Genomic DNA, 16769 nt, shown 5'->3' with positions numbered 1-16769 from the left:
AGAGTGTCACAAATTTTGAATGTTTTCCTTTATTATTATTACTTTTGGACTATCTAAAACCAGTACATACCTCTCAAGTCATGTACGGTCACAGCTGTGACGATCTCTCTTGGTTCCGACACACCTTTTTCATTTTGTGCCCTCACTCTAAATAAGTACTCTTCCCCTTCATTTAAGGAAATAACTGTGTGCTCCAGGACTGTGGGCTTCAGGGTAACGACCTTCATCCATCTCTCTGTGCCAGCTTTGCAGGCCTCAAGAACATACCCTGTGAGTCGGCTACCACCATCATAGAGTGGCTTTTCCCAAGCCAGGGTAACAGTTGACTTAGTGACATCGACCACCTCTAACTTGGTAGGCACCAATGGCACTTCTGAAACCAGGACTGCATCAGATGTTTCACAAGGTTCGCCAATGCCATAAATATTTTCTGGCAACACCCTGAAATAGTACATGGTTCCTTCCACAAGGCCGGAAATCCTGTAAAGTGTTTTGCTGCATTTGGTGGTAACTGTTTTGAACGCTCTCATGGCAGCTTCACGTTTCTCAACAATGTAATTGTTAACTGGAGCGCCACCATCAATTGTGGGAATTTCCCAAGTAATAGTCACAGAATCTCTTGATACTTCCTTAACTTTTACTGAAGGGCAGGGACCAGGAGTATCTGAAAAATAGAATAAGAAATCCACATTATTCATAACTCCTAGCTCATAGAGTTGATACTTTTTTGGGGGACACGAAAACATAATTAGTGTAGTTCCTCTCTTGAAAGGTGATTAATCATAGGTCAAAGTGTATATTTTTAGAGAATTAACTTTTATCATGCTGCTGGTGTTAGCTGGCAATGAGTTTAATTCCAATTCATGGCGCCCCCATGAGTGTTGGAGTAGAACTGCACTCCCCAGGAGGTTTCAAAGTTGTGACCCTACAGAAGCAGATTGCCAGGCCTGTTTGTACTTAGTATTTGCTCAGTGCTTAGCCATTTGTGCCACCCAGGAACTCCTTACTCCAATCATAGTCGATATTTCAATTAGATGCTCACCATATACTTTAACGAGAACCGTCGCTGATTTCTTGCCAGATTGATTTTCAGCTTCAATTGTGTATTTTCCAGCATCGTACCGATTAACTTTGTCCACAATGAGTAAAGAGTAGCTCTCAGTGGTGTCAATAATTGCCCGGCTTGCGAGGTCAATGCCCTTCTTGCTCCATGTAATGGTGGGAGGTGGTCTTCCAGATACAGATACCATCAGGCGTAGTGAGGCCCCAGCCCTGATGGTCACAGTCTTCTTTAGATCCTCTGAAAGCTCAAGATCTGGTATTTCTGGAAAGTAAATGTCAAGCTCGATTAATTTATAAGCAGATGTGATGGGAGAAGAATTCACCTAAAAGTTTATGTCATAAATACCTAGTCTTTCCACAGGCTCAATTTCGGCAGTTGATTCACTGTATTCACTCATACCCTTTATGTTCACAGCAGCAACTCTGAAAGAGTATTTCTGGCCCATTTTGAGGTCTGGCACAGTGAATTCAGTATTTCTTAAGGTGGCATTGGTATGCACACGATACCACTGATCAGTGTCCTTTTCTTGCATTTCAAGAACGTATCCTATGATGTCAGCACCTCCATCGTACATGGGCTTGGTCCATGCCAAGCTAATGCTGCGCTTGGTGGTATCTACAACCCTTGGGGAAGAAGGTGGTCCAGGAGTGTCTGTGGAATTTAATAAGATGAATGCATATATTACACAAATAAGAAAACTTTGAGATGTGTGATGTTGGTTTTCATAATTCACAAAGGCATTACTGCTATCAGTCCACACTCACCAAAACAGGCTTGATAACTGGGCCTGTTTGATAGTACAGATCAGCCCTGCATTTTGTATAATCATCATCCTTATTATTATAAGAATGAAGTACTTTTGAAAAGATCATTGTTTCTTTCTTGTTGTTTTGGCTGCATGCTTCCCCTCATAGCTAAACTTCCTGTTTAAAGGATTTTTCTTGAGTTGCTCATATTTCACAGGGTTAGTATAATTGTTGACATGTGTTTCCAATAAGTACAGAAGTTTTCTCCATATTCTCATTTAGTCCCATAGCTGTATTACTTGTAATTCTTGGGGCTAAACTCCATAAAAGTACCTGCCATTACTTTTGGTGCTCTTGTGACCGTAATTTTGTCAATTACTTATTAAAATACTAGACTTCATGCTCCTGCTAAGTTTCTTCTGAAAAGGGATGTAGCCTTTCCCCTTTTTTAGTAGTTATTGTTAGTACAGTGCATTTTTTTTTCCATTTTAGGAAAACTTCTAAAAGACATCCTTTTCATATTGGCAGTGGAATAATTTTTTCCTAAGTTGGAAAATACTACAATGATTTTCAGTAATATTATTTGCTAACTTAAGAGAAGTTGTAGTTAAGATGTTCTCTGAATACACTACATTGGAGATCACGCTAATAAACATATACTTTTCTAGACCATAAGTTGTAGTTTTTGTAGATGGGATGTTAGATAATGATTTGTAATATGGCTTTAGTGGGTTAGAATTAGGATTGATTCTTAGAACTCACATGATGGTTCTCTGCATGAGATGAAGTTTGATGCATCACTGGGTTCACTGTTCCCAGCCGCATTCACTGCAGTCACCCGGAACTGATAGTCACATCCTTCCATGAGGCCAGTCACTTTGAGTCTAGTATCATACACCACGTAGTCCTTGTTGACACGTGTCCAGCGCAGACTCTTCTTCTCACGTTTGTCCACAAGGTAGTTGCTGATCTCATTGCCACCATCAGATTCGGGTTTTAGCCACTGGATGATGATATGCTCCTTGCCAGCGCCTACTTCTTCAGGTATGCCAGGTGGTGATGGAATAGCTGTTTATAGTTTTTTAAAAACAAGGATGGTCAGAATGATACCAAATCAGCATTGAGATGACCCTAGATTTTTTTACAGTTTAACTACCAAATGGATGAAGTGTTTCTACTCACTGAATGCATTCCTGGCAACAATTGGCTCTGACTCAGCAGGCACACCAGGTCCATACTTGTTCACTGCCCTCACTCTGAAGACGTACTCATTGTTCTTGATGAGTCTGGTCACCACGTACGATAGGGTTGGGCATTCACCTTCAACAATCACCCAGTTAAGCCTGCTTGTCTCACGTCTTTCCACAATGTAGTGTGTGATTTCTGCTCCTCCATCTTCCTGAGGCAGGTTCCAGGATAAAGTGCACTTCTCCTCAGTCACTCTGCTGACGGTGAGCTTCCCACAGGGACCAGGGGAATCTGAAACAGACATAATGGCATGCAGTGACAAGAATATTCCTTTCTTCACACACTTAAAAATATTATAATGGCACTTTGACAGTCTTACCAAGGACTTTGACCATGACAGACACAGCCTTGGTCCCACTGGCATTCTTCACTGTTAAGGTGTATTTCCCACTGTCACTTCTGTCACAGAACTTGATCACAGCAGTTGCTCGTTTGCCTGTGTACTGCAAAGACACCTTTTCACAGAGGTCTAGTTCCTTGTCGCCTTTGGTCCAGATGATTTTGGGTTCAGGTTTGCCACCAACTGCAGCATCAAGAACAAGATCTGAGCCTGCTCTGATGGTCACCAGATCGCCCTGTAATCTGGCATCCAGTTCGGCCTTGGGTGGAGCTGTTAACAAGTAGATCAGATAGATGAATATCTGACAATTTGTACCTATGTTGTGACAGTTTAAAGAGGAGAATGTTGACTCTTTCTTACCATACTCATCTCGGCAAGTAACAGGCCCTGTAGATTCTGACCCTTTGCTGATGACACCGGCTGCATTCTTGGCCAGCACTCGGAATTCGTAAGTGTCTCCTTCACTGAGAGCCGTCACAGTGAAAAAGTTGTCCGATACGATGGTATAGTTGCATTTGAGCCAGCGGCCATCTCCCACTTCACTGACTGGTTTACGTTCTATGATGTAGCCTACGATCTTGCTGCCTCCGTCATATACTGGGGCAGACCAAATCAGTGACACTGTTGATCTGGTGACGTCTGTAACCTCTGGTCTTCCTGGTGCATCTAGGGTGCAAAAATAAGGTTAAAAATACCACTCTGGAGTCTCGTAGTACCAAATAGGCATATACACACCAAATATACAACCCATTGCCATTGAGTCAATTATGATCCCAAGTTACCCTATAGAATGGACTAGAACTACCCCATAGGCTTTCCAAGACTGTAAAAATCTTTACAGAAGCAAATTCCCACATCTTTCTCCTGTGGAGCTGCTGGTAGACTCAAACCATACACCTTCTGATTAACAGCTGAACACTTAACCAATATGTCAGTAGTTAGATATGCATTCATGTACATGCCCTTAAATTCTGATACATACCAACTGGGTTTTGAGCCATTACAGGTCTTGAGGCTTCACTGGCTTTGCTAACACCTGCAGCATTGAGTGCGTAAGTTCTGAATTGATATTCGAGTCCTTCCACTAACCCAGACACCTTGTAGTTGCACTCCAAGCAAGGTACTTTGTTTTCTTTCACCCAAAGGATGGTGTTTCGCTCCTTCTTCTCAACCCAGTAGCCAATGATTTTACTGCCCCCATCGTGGTATGGTTCTTCCCAGCGAATAGACATGGCAGTGGCAGACACATAGTAGACTTCAGGTCTCGTAGGAGCACTTGGTGGGACTAAAGATAAACAAAAATATCAAATAAGAATATAATGTGGTGCAATCCAGAGGAAAGGCTTATCAAGAGAGAACTGACAATGAGTTTAGTCTTTCTTACCAAATGGATGCTCAGCTACTATCGGTGCTGATTCTACAGGCTTGCTGACTCCAAATCTGTTCTCTGAACTGACACGGAAAGAATATTCCATGTATTTTGTGAGATGAGTGACTTTAATCTGAGTGCGCTTGACACTGGAATTGATGAGCTGCCAAGACGTTTTCCCTGACTCACGCTTTTCAACTATGTAATTCGTAATGTCGGTGCCTCCATCATCTTTAGGTTCTGCCCATGAGAGGACACAGGATTCAGCTGAGACAGATGAAACCTCAATGGGACCAGTCACTGGGCCTGGCCTTCCGATGACCACCACTGTGATGGTGAATGTTTTAACACCAGCTGTATTTTCCAGGGTCAGGAAGTATCTCCCGGAATCTCCTCTCATGCTGTCCTTTACTGACAGCGTGGTTCTGTCCTTTGTAGTTGTGATACTCATTCGATCAGTCTCTTTAAGCCTCATTTCTTCAAGTTTCCACGTTACTTTAGGGGCAGGGCGGCCACTTATTGGCACATCGATGGTAAAAGTGCTTCCTGCTTTGCAAGTTATGAGCTGATTGGTGATTCCTGTGAGATCAGCAGTGGGTTCAATTTGAGGCTCCTTGATGATGACTGAAGAGAAGGCTTCCCTGGGCTCACTGTAACCAGCATCATTCTTTGCCTTCACTCTGAATTCATATTCGGTGTTCTCAACGAGACGCTCCACGGTGAAAGTCAGCTGTTTGGTGTGGCCAGCTTCAACCCAGAAGTCAGATCCTTTTTGTCTCATTTCAAGCAGGTAGTCAGTTATTCGGCTGCCTCCATCGTGATCAGGTTTCAGCCAAGCTAAGACGGCGGATGACTTGCTTGTGTCAACAACATCAAGTCTCCTAGGTGGAGCGGGCTGTTCGGTGGCTACAATTGGTTCTGGCATTTCATAGGGCTCACCAACCCCATACTCATTTTCTGCAGAAACTCGGAAATAGTATGGAACACCTTCCGCCAGGTCACCAACCTTGAGGATTTGACGAGTACATTTTTCACTGACAACCTGCCAGCTACGGCGACTTGCCTCTCGTTTCTCTACCACGTAGTGATGGATGCGGGCACCACCGTCAAGGAGAGGTGCATCCCACATCAGTGTTACAGATCCTTGGTTCACGTCCTTGAAGGTGATGGGGCCAGGGGGTCCTGGAGAGTCCAAGACCTTCACAGTAAATGTGATCGACTTACTGCCACTGTTGTTTTCTACAGTAAGGGTGTATTTCCCAGCATCGGTTCTGTTGCAGTTTTCCACAGTGAGGGTGCTGAAGGAATCTGTGGTATGGATGTCAGCGCGAATGCTAAGATTGGAGTCCTGTTTGCTCCACACAGCTGTGGGAACGGGTCTACCCTGATAGGCAATAAAGAGGCGAATGCTGGCCCCGGCTCTAACAATGTGTGTCTGCTTAAAGTTTGCATCAATGTCCAACTCAGGAGCCGTTAGTCGGTCAACGGCTTTGATTGTGCCAGTCACTTCACAGCTGTCGCCTTTTCCAGCAGCGTTTATAGCACTGACCCGGAATTTGTATTCTTCACCTGCTTGCAAGTCCGTGACCGTGTACCTTGTTTTCACACAGGCCTCGACATTCACCTTGTGCCAGTCTCCCAAGTCAGCTTTGCACATTTCAATGATATATCCAATTATTTCCAAGCCGCCATCAAACACTGGCTTGGACCATTCTAAGCTCACAGTTGTTTTTGATGTGTCTGTCACTTTGACCACAGCGGGAGCACTTGGTGGGTTGACTGGCTCTCTACATTTAATTAGTCTTGAGATATCACTTGCAGGTCCTATTCCTGCAGCATTTTCAGCCATGACATGGAATTCATATTCGTTGCCTTCTGTCAGACCAGTGACTTTGAATCGCGTCTCAGAGATCGGTCGTTTGCTGATCACTTTTACCCACCGCGTGCTTTTCTTTTCTCGCCTCTCAAGGATATAATGTCGAATTTCATTGCCACCATCTGATTCTGGTCTAGCCCACGTGAGGGTAATGCTATTGCCTGTCACATTGCTAGGTTCTGGAATGCCCGGAGCATCAGGGACAGCTGTAAAGTAGGAGGGAAAACTTCAATGAGGCACATTCTCTTAGAAAGTTATTCTTTTTAAAGAGAAATCTTTCTAAAGTACCAGTGAGTAAAAATGGGTACTTACTGTATTGTATTTGAGCAACCACTGGGTCAGACTCAAGTGGCCTGCCAACACCATACTTATTAACGGCAGACACCCGGAATTGGTATTCATTGCCATTTATTAGTTTAATGGCATTGTAGCTGTGTGCTTCACATTTATCTTCAATTAGTGCCCAAGCAAGTCTGCTGGTCTCCCGTTTTTCAATGACATAGTGAGTTATAGGAGCACAGCCATCATTGAGTGGAGCATCCCACCAGAGTGTCATCTTCTCACCAGTAATATTGGTAAACCTTATTGGTCCAACAACTTTTCCTGGTGTATCTATAAAGAAAAAGTCTCAGAGTTAGTGTCTTTTCCTGTGTTCATTAACGTAAAACTAGGGATTTCTTTAATACAAACCCCATAAACTAAAAATTAAGATTTTTTCCCCCCAAAGTACCTTGTACTTTTACTGTAATATCTGCTTTTGTGGAGCCGGAAACATTTTTGGCTTCCACTGTATATACACCACGATTGTCCCGAGTAGCATCTCTAACAAAGAGGCTGGTGGATCCAAGGACATCAGTTATTTCCATATTCATCCTCTTTTCAATTTCTACTCCATCTTTGAACCAAGTTACTCGAGGTACGGGCCGTCCTTGTACCAAAGCTTTAATTCGAAGGCTCTCTCCAGACTTAATAATGAGACCGTCGAAATACTCGGGGCCAAACTCTACTGTTGGTGGAACTATAAAAAGAATAAAATTACTGTGTATTAGTTTGGGTTAATAGATACAGACTTGAATACGGTTTCAAGTAGGGCTAAAGCATAAAGCCTGGAGGGTAATGACAGACTGTGTTGCCAAAAGTTACTTCAGAAGTAGATTGACAGTGGAAAATTTAGACTGTGGGTTAAACATTTGCATATATTTAGGTTGTCCCATTTATAATATCTATCATTAATCTTGTAATGTTATTGGTAAAAAAAGACATAATGAGAAATAATTTTCTCCTTATTACTGCTGCACAGTCAAACAGCTTCCTGTGGGAAGACACTGGCTGGCCTGAAGCAAGGCGATGGTGTGTCTGTTGGATGTATATTGTTTCATAACACCAGTAAAGATGTAGTGTTATTCTTAAGAGACTTTTCCTTTCTTTCTTAAAAATGACTAAAATTACAAAGCTGAAAACTGACTCCCGCTTGCCTATTACTACATGGGAATGGGCTGAAGTAAAGAATCAGAATCAGTTACATTGTCTCTTACTAATCCACATAGTAACCTTGGGCAATCTGTTTGGAAGTCATGTTTCTGTTCCCATTTTACAGGTCAGAGGCCAAAAAGACTTTTTTAAGAATTTGAATATTCTTACCATTTTCATCTCTTGTCATAATAATGCCTGAAGACTGTGAGGGCGGGCTTATAGTCCCAACAGCATTTCTTGCTATGATTCGGAATTCATAGCGATCCCCAGGACTAAGCCCTGTAACTGTGTACTGACATTCACTGACATCAGTAAAATTGCATCTAACCCAACGGTCACTGCCTTGCCGCTTCTCTATGCTGTAGGCCACGATCTTACTGCCTCCATCACGTAATGGGGGATTCCACTTAAGTGTGATGGTCTCCCGGGTAACATCAATGTAGTCCGGAGTGCCTGGTGGGTCTGAAAAATATCATTTGGAAGTGAAATGTGTCATTATTTGCATCTAGTTAATCATCAATGGAAGAAAAAGATAACAAAGACAACCCCAAATTCACTTTAGGCATTAATGTCAACCTTGTTTAATAAAAATAAGAATTATTATTATTTTATAAGACTTATTAAAAAACAAGCTTTCTGCTTTTCTTGGACAATTTTTAGCCATCAGAAGATATGTGGAAAGGTAATGCTGTTGTTGTTGTTATGTGTCATCGAGTCATTTGCGACTCATAGCGACCCTATGTACAACAGCCCTAAACCCTGCTCTATCCCATGCCAATCGCATTGCCTCTGACACACCCATCCCGATTACCCCAGTCACTGAATCAATATACCTCATAGAGGGTCTTCCCCTCCTGCACTGTCCCTCTGCCCTACCAAGCATGATGTCCCTCTCCAAGGACCTGTCTCTCCTTACAACATGTCCAAAGTATGTCAGACGAAGCCCCAGAATCCTTGCCTCCAAGGAGTAGCCTTGAATGTACCATGGACTGCCAAAAAAACAAACAGATTCACCCTAGAGAGGGTTAAACCAGGCTACTCCTTGGAGGCAGGGAAAGGTAATACATAGAAGAAAAGTACTGTTTGGTTTTATTTGTTACTGATGTTGTTAGGTGCTGTTGAGTCAACTATGACCCACAGTGATGCTATGAACAACAGGTCTGAACCCTGTCCTATCCTGTGCCAACATCACACTTCCTGATACACTAGAGCCCACTGCGGCATCCACAGTGTCAGTCCTCCTGGTTGAGGGACTTTCTCTCCTTTGCCAACCCTCTGCCCCTCTGCCTTTCTGAGCATCATGTCCTCCTCCAAGGAATAAGCCTCTCCTAGTAACATGCCTCAAGTATGCTTTTATTGGTTAATAGTACATTTAATAGTTGAAATAAATCTATGTGAATAGTATACAGTCACTTACCTACTGGAGAAACAGCTAATGTAAATTTACTTGGGTCACTAGGTGAGCTTAGGCCAGCAGAATTTTCAGCATAAACACGGAACTGGTAATCCAGGCCTTCTATTAGTCCAGTAACTCTATATTCTCTGCCAGATATTGAGGATGTATTAACTCTTTGCCAGAGTATGCTATTTCTTTCTTTCTTTTCAACATAGAATCCTGTAACTTCTGAGCCACCATCATAAACTGGAGCATCCCACATGAGTGACATGCCATCAGAAGTCACATTGTATACAACTGGCTTTCCTGGGGCACCAGGAATCCTAAACTGGTGCTTTGCCACAATAATAGTTGAAACAAGTGGTTGGCTGACTCCATATCTGTTTTCTGCTCTCACCCTAAACTGATATTCCGCATCTTTCACTAGATTAGGAACTTTGAAAGTTGTCCTGGCAACGCTTGAACACACCATTTTCCAGTTAGTTTGTGAAGCCTCCCTCTTCTCAATGCTGTAACAAGTAATTTCTCCTCCTCCATCATCATCAGGCACATCCCAGGACATGATGACACTGTCAGCTTTGATTTCATCAAATCGGATTGGCCCTTTAGGCTTCGATGGTGGGCCAAGTGTGATGACCATAATGGGAAATGAGTTTCTACAAACTGCATTATCAAGAATAACTGTGTATTTCCCTCCATGCTCTTTCTGGGCATTCTTGATATTCAGAGTAATTTTGTTTTCAGTTTTACTGAAACGAACATGTTCACTTTCTTTCAATGGCAAGGCATCTTTGAGCCAGCTGATAGATGGTTTGGGTTTTCCTTTATAAGGTAACTCAAGGTGTACATTGTACCCAATTCTCACAGTGACCTGTGCCCCAGGGATTTCTGACAAGTCGACCTCGGGTGTAATGACAAGTTCTTTCACTGTAATTGGCCCAATACTGACAGGATCACTCAGTCCTTTCTCATTTTTGGCAGATACTCTGAATTCTAGCACTGATTGTTCTTTAAGTTGGCCAATTTCAATTTCACATGTCTTGCTTATGCCAGCGTGTGACCATGTTTGTTCGCCTTTGCCTTTCCTTTCCACCACATATTCCGTGATGATGCTACCACCGTCAAAATCAGGTTTGGTCCAGCTCAGCACAACAGACGTCTTTGTTGAGTCTTTCATTGAGAGATCTCTTATTGGAGCTGGCACCTCGGCAGCCTTCACTGGCTCTGTAGTTTCACAGGGCTCTCCGATTCCCATTTCATTTTCTGCGAGAACTCTGAAGAAGAATGGAGTTTTCTCTGACAGATCTGTTACCTTAAAGGATGTGCTGGAACATTTGTGTGACACAATAGACCATGTTCTCTTGGTGGCATCTCTCTTTTCAATGACATAATTAATTATGGGAGACCCGCCATCAATGAGAGGAGGGTCCCAGAACAAAGTGACCGTGCCTTGAGAAACATGTTTGAGTTGTAGTTTCTGGCAGGCTGCTGGCGTGTCAAGCACTTTAACACTCACAGTGGAAGACTTGGGTTGGCCAACTCCATTTTCTATTGTGAGAACATATTTTCCTGTGTCATTGCGAGTAACCTGAGGAATAATGAGTAATGACGATGAATCGGTATTTTGAATGCTGTATCTGGTATCACTGCCAAGATTTTTCTCATCTTTCCTCCATGTGACAGTAGGTGGAGGTCTGCCTTTGAAGGGAATCAACACTTGTACATCTTCACCAGCTTTAGCTATAACAGAGGTTCTGAGAGCCACATCTAGGTCGATCTCTGCTTCCTCTGTAGACATAAAATGGACATAGAGAATGAATTTCAAGAGCAAGAAAATAGAGATATTTCTGGAAATTCTCTAGGGAAAGATGAACACACATGGACTAGTAAGTACATACCAAGTATATCTTTAGCTTGTGCGGGTTCAGTCATTGCTATAGGTTCTCCTTGTCCAGCACAGTTCACAGCAGATACCTGGAAGTAGTAATTGACTCCAGGTTTCAGATTAGACACCACATATTCTGTAGTTCTGACCTCTCCTTTGGTGGACACGATAGTCCATTCCTCTTCCTCTCCTTGTCTCATTTCGACAACATACCCAGTAACAGCACTGCCTCCATCATAAACAGGTTTACTCCAGCCAAGAGTGATGGATGATTTAGTTGAATCAGAAATTCTGATCTTAGCTGGTGGGCCTGGAGGATCTAGAAGGATCATTCAAAATGACACAGTTATGTACAATTTAGTCAGACAGAAGAAGACACATGTGAAGATGCTGTGTCTAAGATGTCTAGGAGCACTTACCAATAGGATCAGCAGCTTTGTAAAAGTCAGATGGTTCAGAAAATGGACCCAGGCCAGCAGCATTCACAGCACAGACCCGATATTGATATTCACTGTTTTCTGTAAGTCCTGTTACTTTCTGTCTGGTGTCACGGATAGTCTCCTTTAGTACTTTAAACCATCCGAGACTCTTCTTGTCTCGTCTTTCAAGGAAATAGCCACTTATTTCACTACCACCATCTACAGTTGGCCTGTCCCAGACAACAGTCATTGAATTCTTGGTCATCTTTGTCACCTCTGGGATGCTTGGTTGTCCAGGTGTAACTGTGTAGAAAGGAAAGTGGGTTCAGAATCAACAGTGCTAACAACTTCTACCTTTTAAACCTCAAACCCTATCAATTCATATTAGCGTCATATTTGAGACTTTGTCTTTGTGAAAAGGGTGGTGAGGAGAGGAGATGTGATACAAAAGGAATTCATCCCAAGAGGCCATATTCAAAGGCTAGAGGAATGGTTGGTTGTACTTAATCCTACATTTTTCAAGTGTCTGATTCAAGGAAATCACATCTCACCAAATGCATTCTTTGCAATAACGGGATCAGATTCTAATGGCTCGCCAACTCCATATTTGTTCACAGCTCGGACACGGAAGATGTATTCATTTCCTTTGATAATTTTGGTGGTAGTGATGATGCACTCTTCCAAATTTTCAGACACCATAGACCACACTACTCGGCTTGTCTCACGCTTTTCCACGATGAAGTGGGTTATTTTTGCACCACCATCATCTGCTGGAGGCCGCCAAAAGAGGGTTATCTTTTCAGCAGTAATGGTCTTAAATTCAATTGGTCCACCTGGAGGTCCTGGTTTGTCTGTCAGTGAAAAAATAAAACAATATGTTAGTGTTTCTCAGAAGGCCACTGAGCTGTAGTTTGGCAGAATATGATGGTGGCCTGTATTTCAGCACCCACCAAGGATCTGCACTCTGATGGTAGCTGATGCTGAGCCCATGGCATTCCTCAGTTTCAATTCATAGCTTCCACTATTAAGGCGATTGGCATCTTTGATGAGTATAGATGCAAGATCAGTGCTATTTTCAACACACACCAGGGCATTGGTTTGTAACTCTTTATCATCTTTATACCACTCAATTGTAGGCTCAGGTTTGCCAGAAATGCCAGCTCTCAGTTTCACAGATGTTCCTGCCCTGTATTTGACAACTTCTGTGTATTCTAGAGGCAAATCAATTACAGGTCCACCTGCAAGAGGAACAGATGAGAAACATTTAGAGGATTGTAAAAAAGTATTTCAACCACTTTCAATTAAGATCATCGGTCCTTATGTTTTTTAAAAAATGCACGCATGCATAGTTCTAATTCACCTATTTTCAAAATTTCCAGTTTATAAGCCACTCTTCTGTCCCACATGTGGATAAAAGATTGTGGGAAAGCTCCGTAAGCCAGTAACACTATTTGTTTCATAAGGCTCTTGACACCTTTTCATTGTATTTTTATCTCATTATTTCAGTGGTGGAGTGGGAGATGTTAGAACAGCCCTGAAGAAGCTATACTATGCATTTCCTTTCACTCTAGCCTCTCACCCCTCTCCCCCGAAACATCTCCTTTTCTTTTTATTTTCTCTTTTCAGAGCATATACTCAAATTTGTACAGTTCACTCCAGATCTTTGAAGTCTAAATTCTCTATTCATAGAGCTCTCTGTACATATGACAGGTTTTCTGACAAAACTGGCTTAGTACTTCTGAGCAACAAAATGAAGCTGACTTGCACTAGAGTCCCACAGTCATAATGACTCAATGTCTGCAAATCCGGACGCATAAAGAGCAGCCCTGGGGTTATCAGCATGAGGGTAGGAGTGGATCACCTACACACTGTAGTGGCTCAGTGTCCTCCCCAAAAATGCAGAGCATTTAGCAGTATCATCAGATACCCAACTCTCTGGAAATTGTACTTTTGAAACCCTATGTGAGTTGAAGTGCATCAGTCACTTTCCAAAATGGCCAAGTTTGTGTAATTTGGACCACCAGCAAGATCGAGAAGGTTCTAAAGTTTGTCTGGTTGGGTTTGAATACTCCCTCTCTCCCTCTCTGATAAGCTACTTGACCTGTGCGGAGTTCCATAACTCCACCAAACCTCAATTCTCTTATTAAAATGGGGCTATTTTTAGAGCTGTTAGAACTATTGGAGATAGTCCATAAAAATATCCAGAAATTGTTAGCTGCTGTTAATGATATGAGCATCTAAGTCTCCGCTTATGCTTTTGTTTACTTATCAGCAATATTTTCTGAAAACTCAAACATGATTTTAATTATTGACTCTGGATAACTTAAAATAGAACAGAAGCACTAGCTCTTATCGCTAACGAGTCCTAAAAGGTCAGGGTGGGAAGGTCTTTAGATATCTTGCTATTTAAATCTAGAGAAATTAACAGATCTTCCCAAAACTCAAGCTAGTTCCCAGTTTCTTCCAAAAAAATAAGTCAGACCAAGGTATGTAATAAAAGCTATTATATTAGAAACAGAGAAGGCTAAATTGATGTTATTACTTAGAATCCTAAAAATGCTTACCATAAGAATCGATGCATGTGATGGGACCTACAATTTCTGATGGATTGCTTATGGAACCAACAGCATTCCTAGCAAAGACACGGAATTCATAAAGGGAATTCTGAGTCAAGCCAGAGACACTGAATTGAGTCTCAATAACGTTGGTAAAGCTGGCCTTGGTCCATCTGCCATCTGGAAGGTCCCTTTTCTCAACAATGTAACCTGTAATCTTGCTTCCTCCATCAAAAGCTGGTTGTTGCCAGGAAAGGTTGACAGAGTTCTTTGAGATGTCAGTGACGCGAACATTTCTCGGTGGTTCTGTTAAGAGGAGAAAGTAGGTTAATGGCACTAAGGTCAATATTATTACGCTTTGCAGAAATAAGATTTGCATTTCAAGTAGCTGGAAAACCATCATTCTTATGACAAATACATACCACAGGCATCAATAGCCAGAACTGGTTCAGAAGAATGGCTGGGTTTTCCAACACCAGCAGCATTTTCTGCGTACACTCTGAATTCATAAATAAGTCCAGCACTGATAGTGGTGACTTTGAAGTGGGTTGTACGGATGAGCATTTTGTTGACTTTCTGCCACAAAATGCTGTTCCTGTCCTTCATCTCCAAGTGATAGCCTGTGACTGCACTGCCTCCATTGGACACCGGTTCATGCCAGGCCACGGTGATGCTTTCCCTCGTGACACTGGTAACCCATGGTGTAGATGGTGGTCCAGGTGTTGCTACAAAAAGAGGAAAATCGAATGGATTCATACAGACATTTAAGATATTTATGCTAAATGAAAACCCAGAATCTTTTAAAGGTTGGACAACTTACTGTATGGCAGTTTCACCGTTACACAAGCTGAGTCTATGTGATCGCTGATGCCAAAGCGGTTTTCAGCCTTGATACGGAATTGGTATTCTTCTCCTTTGGTGAGTTTCATGACTTTAATTGTACTTCTTGCAACAGTTGCAGACACTTCTGTCCATACTGCGGTATTTGTTTCTCTCTTTAGGACGATATAATTGGTGACTTGACTTCCACCATCATACTTAGGTGGTTCCCATTTGAGAATGACGCTTTCTTCTGTTATGTCACTAATAACCACAGGGCCTGCTGGAGGACCAGGCCTGTCCAACACGATGATGGTCAGGGTGGTTTTAGTCGTTCCACTGGAGTTGGCCGCGGTGATCTCGTACTTTCCAGCATCAGCAGCCACACTTTCTTTGAGATTGATGGTGAGGTTCTCAGCAGATATTTCCGTATTAAATCTCATGGTGGCTTTCAGTGGGACACCATCTCTTGATAAGGTCACTCTGGGCAGTGGTTTTCCAGAAATTGGGATGTCAACTTTAAGATTTGAGCCAGCTCTGACATACACAGTGTGACTTGGGAAATTCTTCATATCAATTTCTGGTGGTTCTGAAAGATAAAAGCACAGTAAATGAAAGTGATTATGTTTTTGAAAATGAACTCAAGCCAATGCAAATTCTAATTTTGCTGCTCCATAAAATTAGACATACCCAGCTGCTCTTTTACAAGGACGGGAAGCAGAAGCTCTCTTGGGTCACTCAGACCAGCTTGATTTTCAGCAAAGACCCGGAAAAAGTATTCATGATTTTCTCTCAGGCCAGAAACAACATGATGGGTTGCCTTTACCACGGCACATCTGACCCAGTTTTTCTGTCCTTTTTCTAGTGCTTCAACAACATAGTGTACAATTCGGCTCCCACCATCATGTTCTGGTTTCAGCCACATCAACGAAACACTGTCTTTGGATACACTTGTTACTCCAAGTTTTTCTGGTGGGCTTGGTTTTTCTATGGAAGGAAAGCATCACAAGAAAGCAAAGATTACTACAATAACCCTTAGAAGGTATGTTCTTTTTGTGTTATCATAGAAAAATTTAAAATGAAAGCTGTATAGTTATTGTGATTGAATCTTTCTAGCATTTTAAATGAGCAAGATGGCTTCTGAGCCAGCCTGAGCTTCTGTGGCTAAGTGTCATTACATAATATAGCATCCAAGATAAGCAACAAACTATCAGATTAAATTTACCCCAAATACATTAAGGCTGTAAAAAAGAAGGATCAAGATGAACAGCCATAAAAAGGACCCCCCCCCATGTATCCTACAACTTTTCTGCACTATAGAGGCAGTCAAATGAAAATATACTTAAATCCAAATAGATTTATCCTACATGAAATTTTTTTATGATGAAAACTTTGAGATTTCATCTCAAATGAGATAGTTAAGGTTAAACAATGATCAAGGAGAGTGGTTGATTGTCATTGTTGTGTACTGTTGAGTTGGAATCTACCCGTAGTTGGACTACCCGTAGTCCAGTATGTTTCCAGAGGTAGTAAATTGCATGGGAAGAGAGTACTCATCTTTGTGCTGCAGAGCAGCTGGT

General features: G+C 42.1%; 1 protein-coding gene across 1 annotated transcript in view; it reads right to left on the bottom strand.

Moving 5' to 3' along the window:
- LOC102853765 (titin-like) overlaps positions 1 to 16769 on the bottom strand; it is a 294430-nt gene that overhangs the window by 18752 nt on the left and 258909 nt on the right. Inside the window, exons 311-331 of the mRNA XM_006878955.1 lie at positions 15880 to 16176; positions 15191 to 15778; positions 14793 to 15095; positions 14380 to 14676; positions 12766 to 13053; positions 12367 to 12666; positions 11816 to 12118; positions 11410 to 11715; positions 9533 to 11299; positions 8284 to 8577; positions 7373 to 7660; positions 6955 to 7254; positions 4782 to 6848; positions 4380 to 4682; positions 3758 to 4063; positions 3377 to 3667; positions 2992 to 3288; positions 2572 to 2877; positions 1409 to 1714; positions 1043 to 1324; positions 71 to 664 (exon numbers count right to left, since the gene is read on the bottom strand). Of these exons, the coding sequence (XP_006879017.1) occupies positions 71 to 664; positions 1043 to 1324; positions 1409 to 1714; positions 2572 to 2877; positions 2992 to 3288; positions 3377 to 3667; positions 3758 to 4063; positions 4380 to 4682; positions 4782 to 6848; positions 6955 to 7254; positions 7373 to 7660; positions 8284 to 8577; positions 9533 to 11299; positions 11410 to 11715; positions 11816 to 12118; positions 12367 to 12666; positions 12766 to 13053; positions 14380 to 14676; positions 14793 to 15095; positions 15191 to 15778; positions 15880 to 16176 (10083 nt within the window). The remainder of the gene's footprint in view (positions 1 to 70; positions 665 to 1042; positions 1325 to 1408; positions 1715 to 2571; positions 2878 to 2991; positions 3289 to 3376; positions 3668 to 3757; positions 4064 to 4379; positions 4683 to 4781; positions 6849 to 6954; positions 7255 to 7372; positions 7661 to 8283; positions 8578 to 9532; positions 11300 to 11409; positions 11716 to 11815; positions 12119 to 12366; positions 12667 to 12765; positions 13054 to 14379; positions 14677 to 14792; positions 15096 to 15190; positions 15779 to 15879; positions 16177 to 16769) is intronic.

Source organism: Elephantulus edwardii, unplaced genomic scaffold (genome assembly GCF_000299155.1).
Source record: "Elephantulus edwardii isolate Elephantulus edwardi_28Jun2011 unplaced genomic scaffold, EleEdw1.0 scaffold00001, whole genome shotgun sequence".
Taxonomy (NCBI): Eukaryota; Metazoa; Chordata; class Mammalia; order Macroscelidea; family Macroscelididae; genus Elephantulus; species Elephantulus edwardii.
This window is presented reverse-complemented; position numbering and strand designations above follow the sequence as displayed.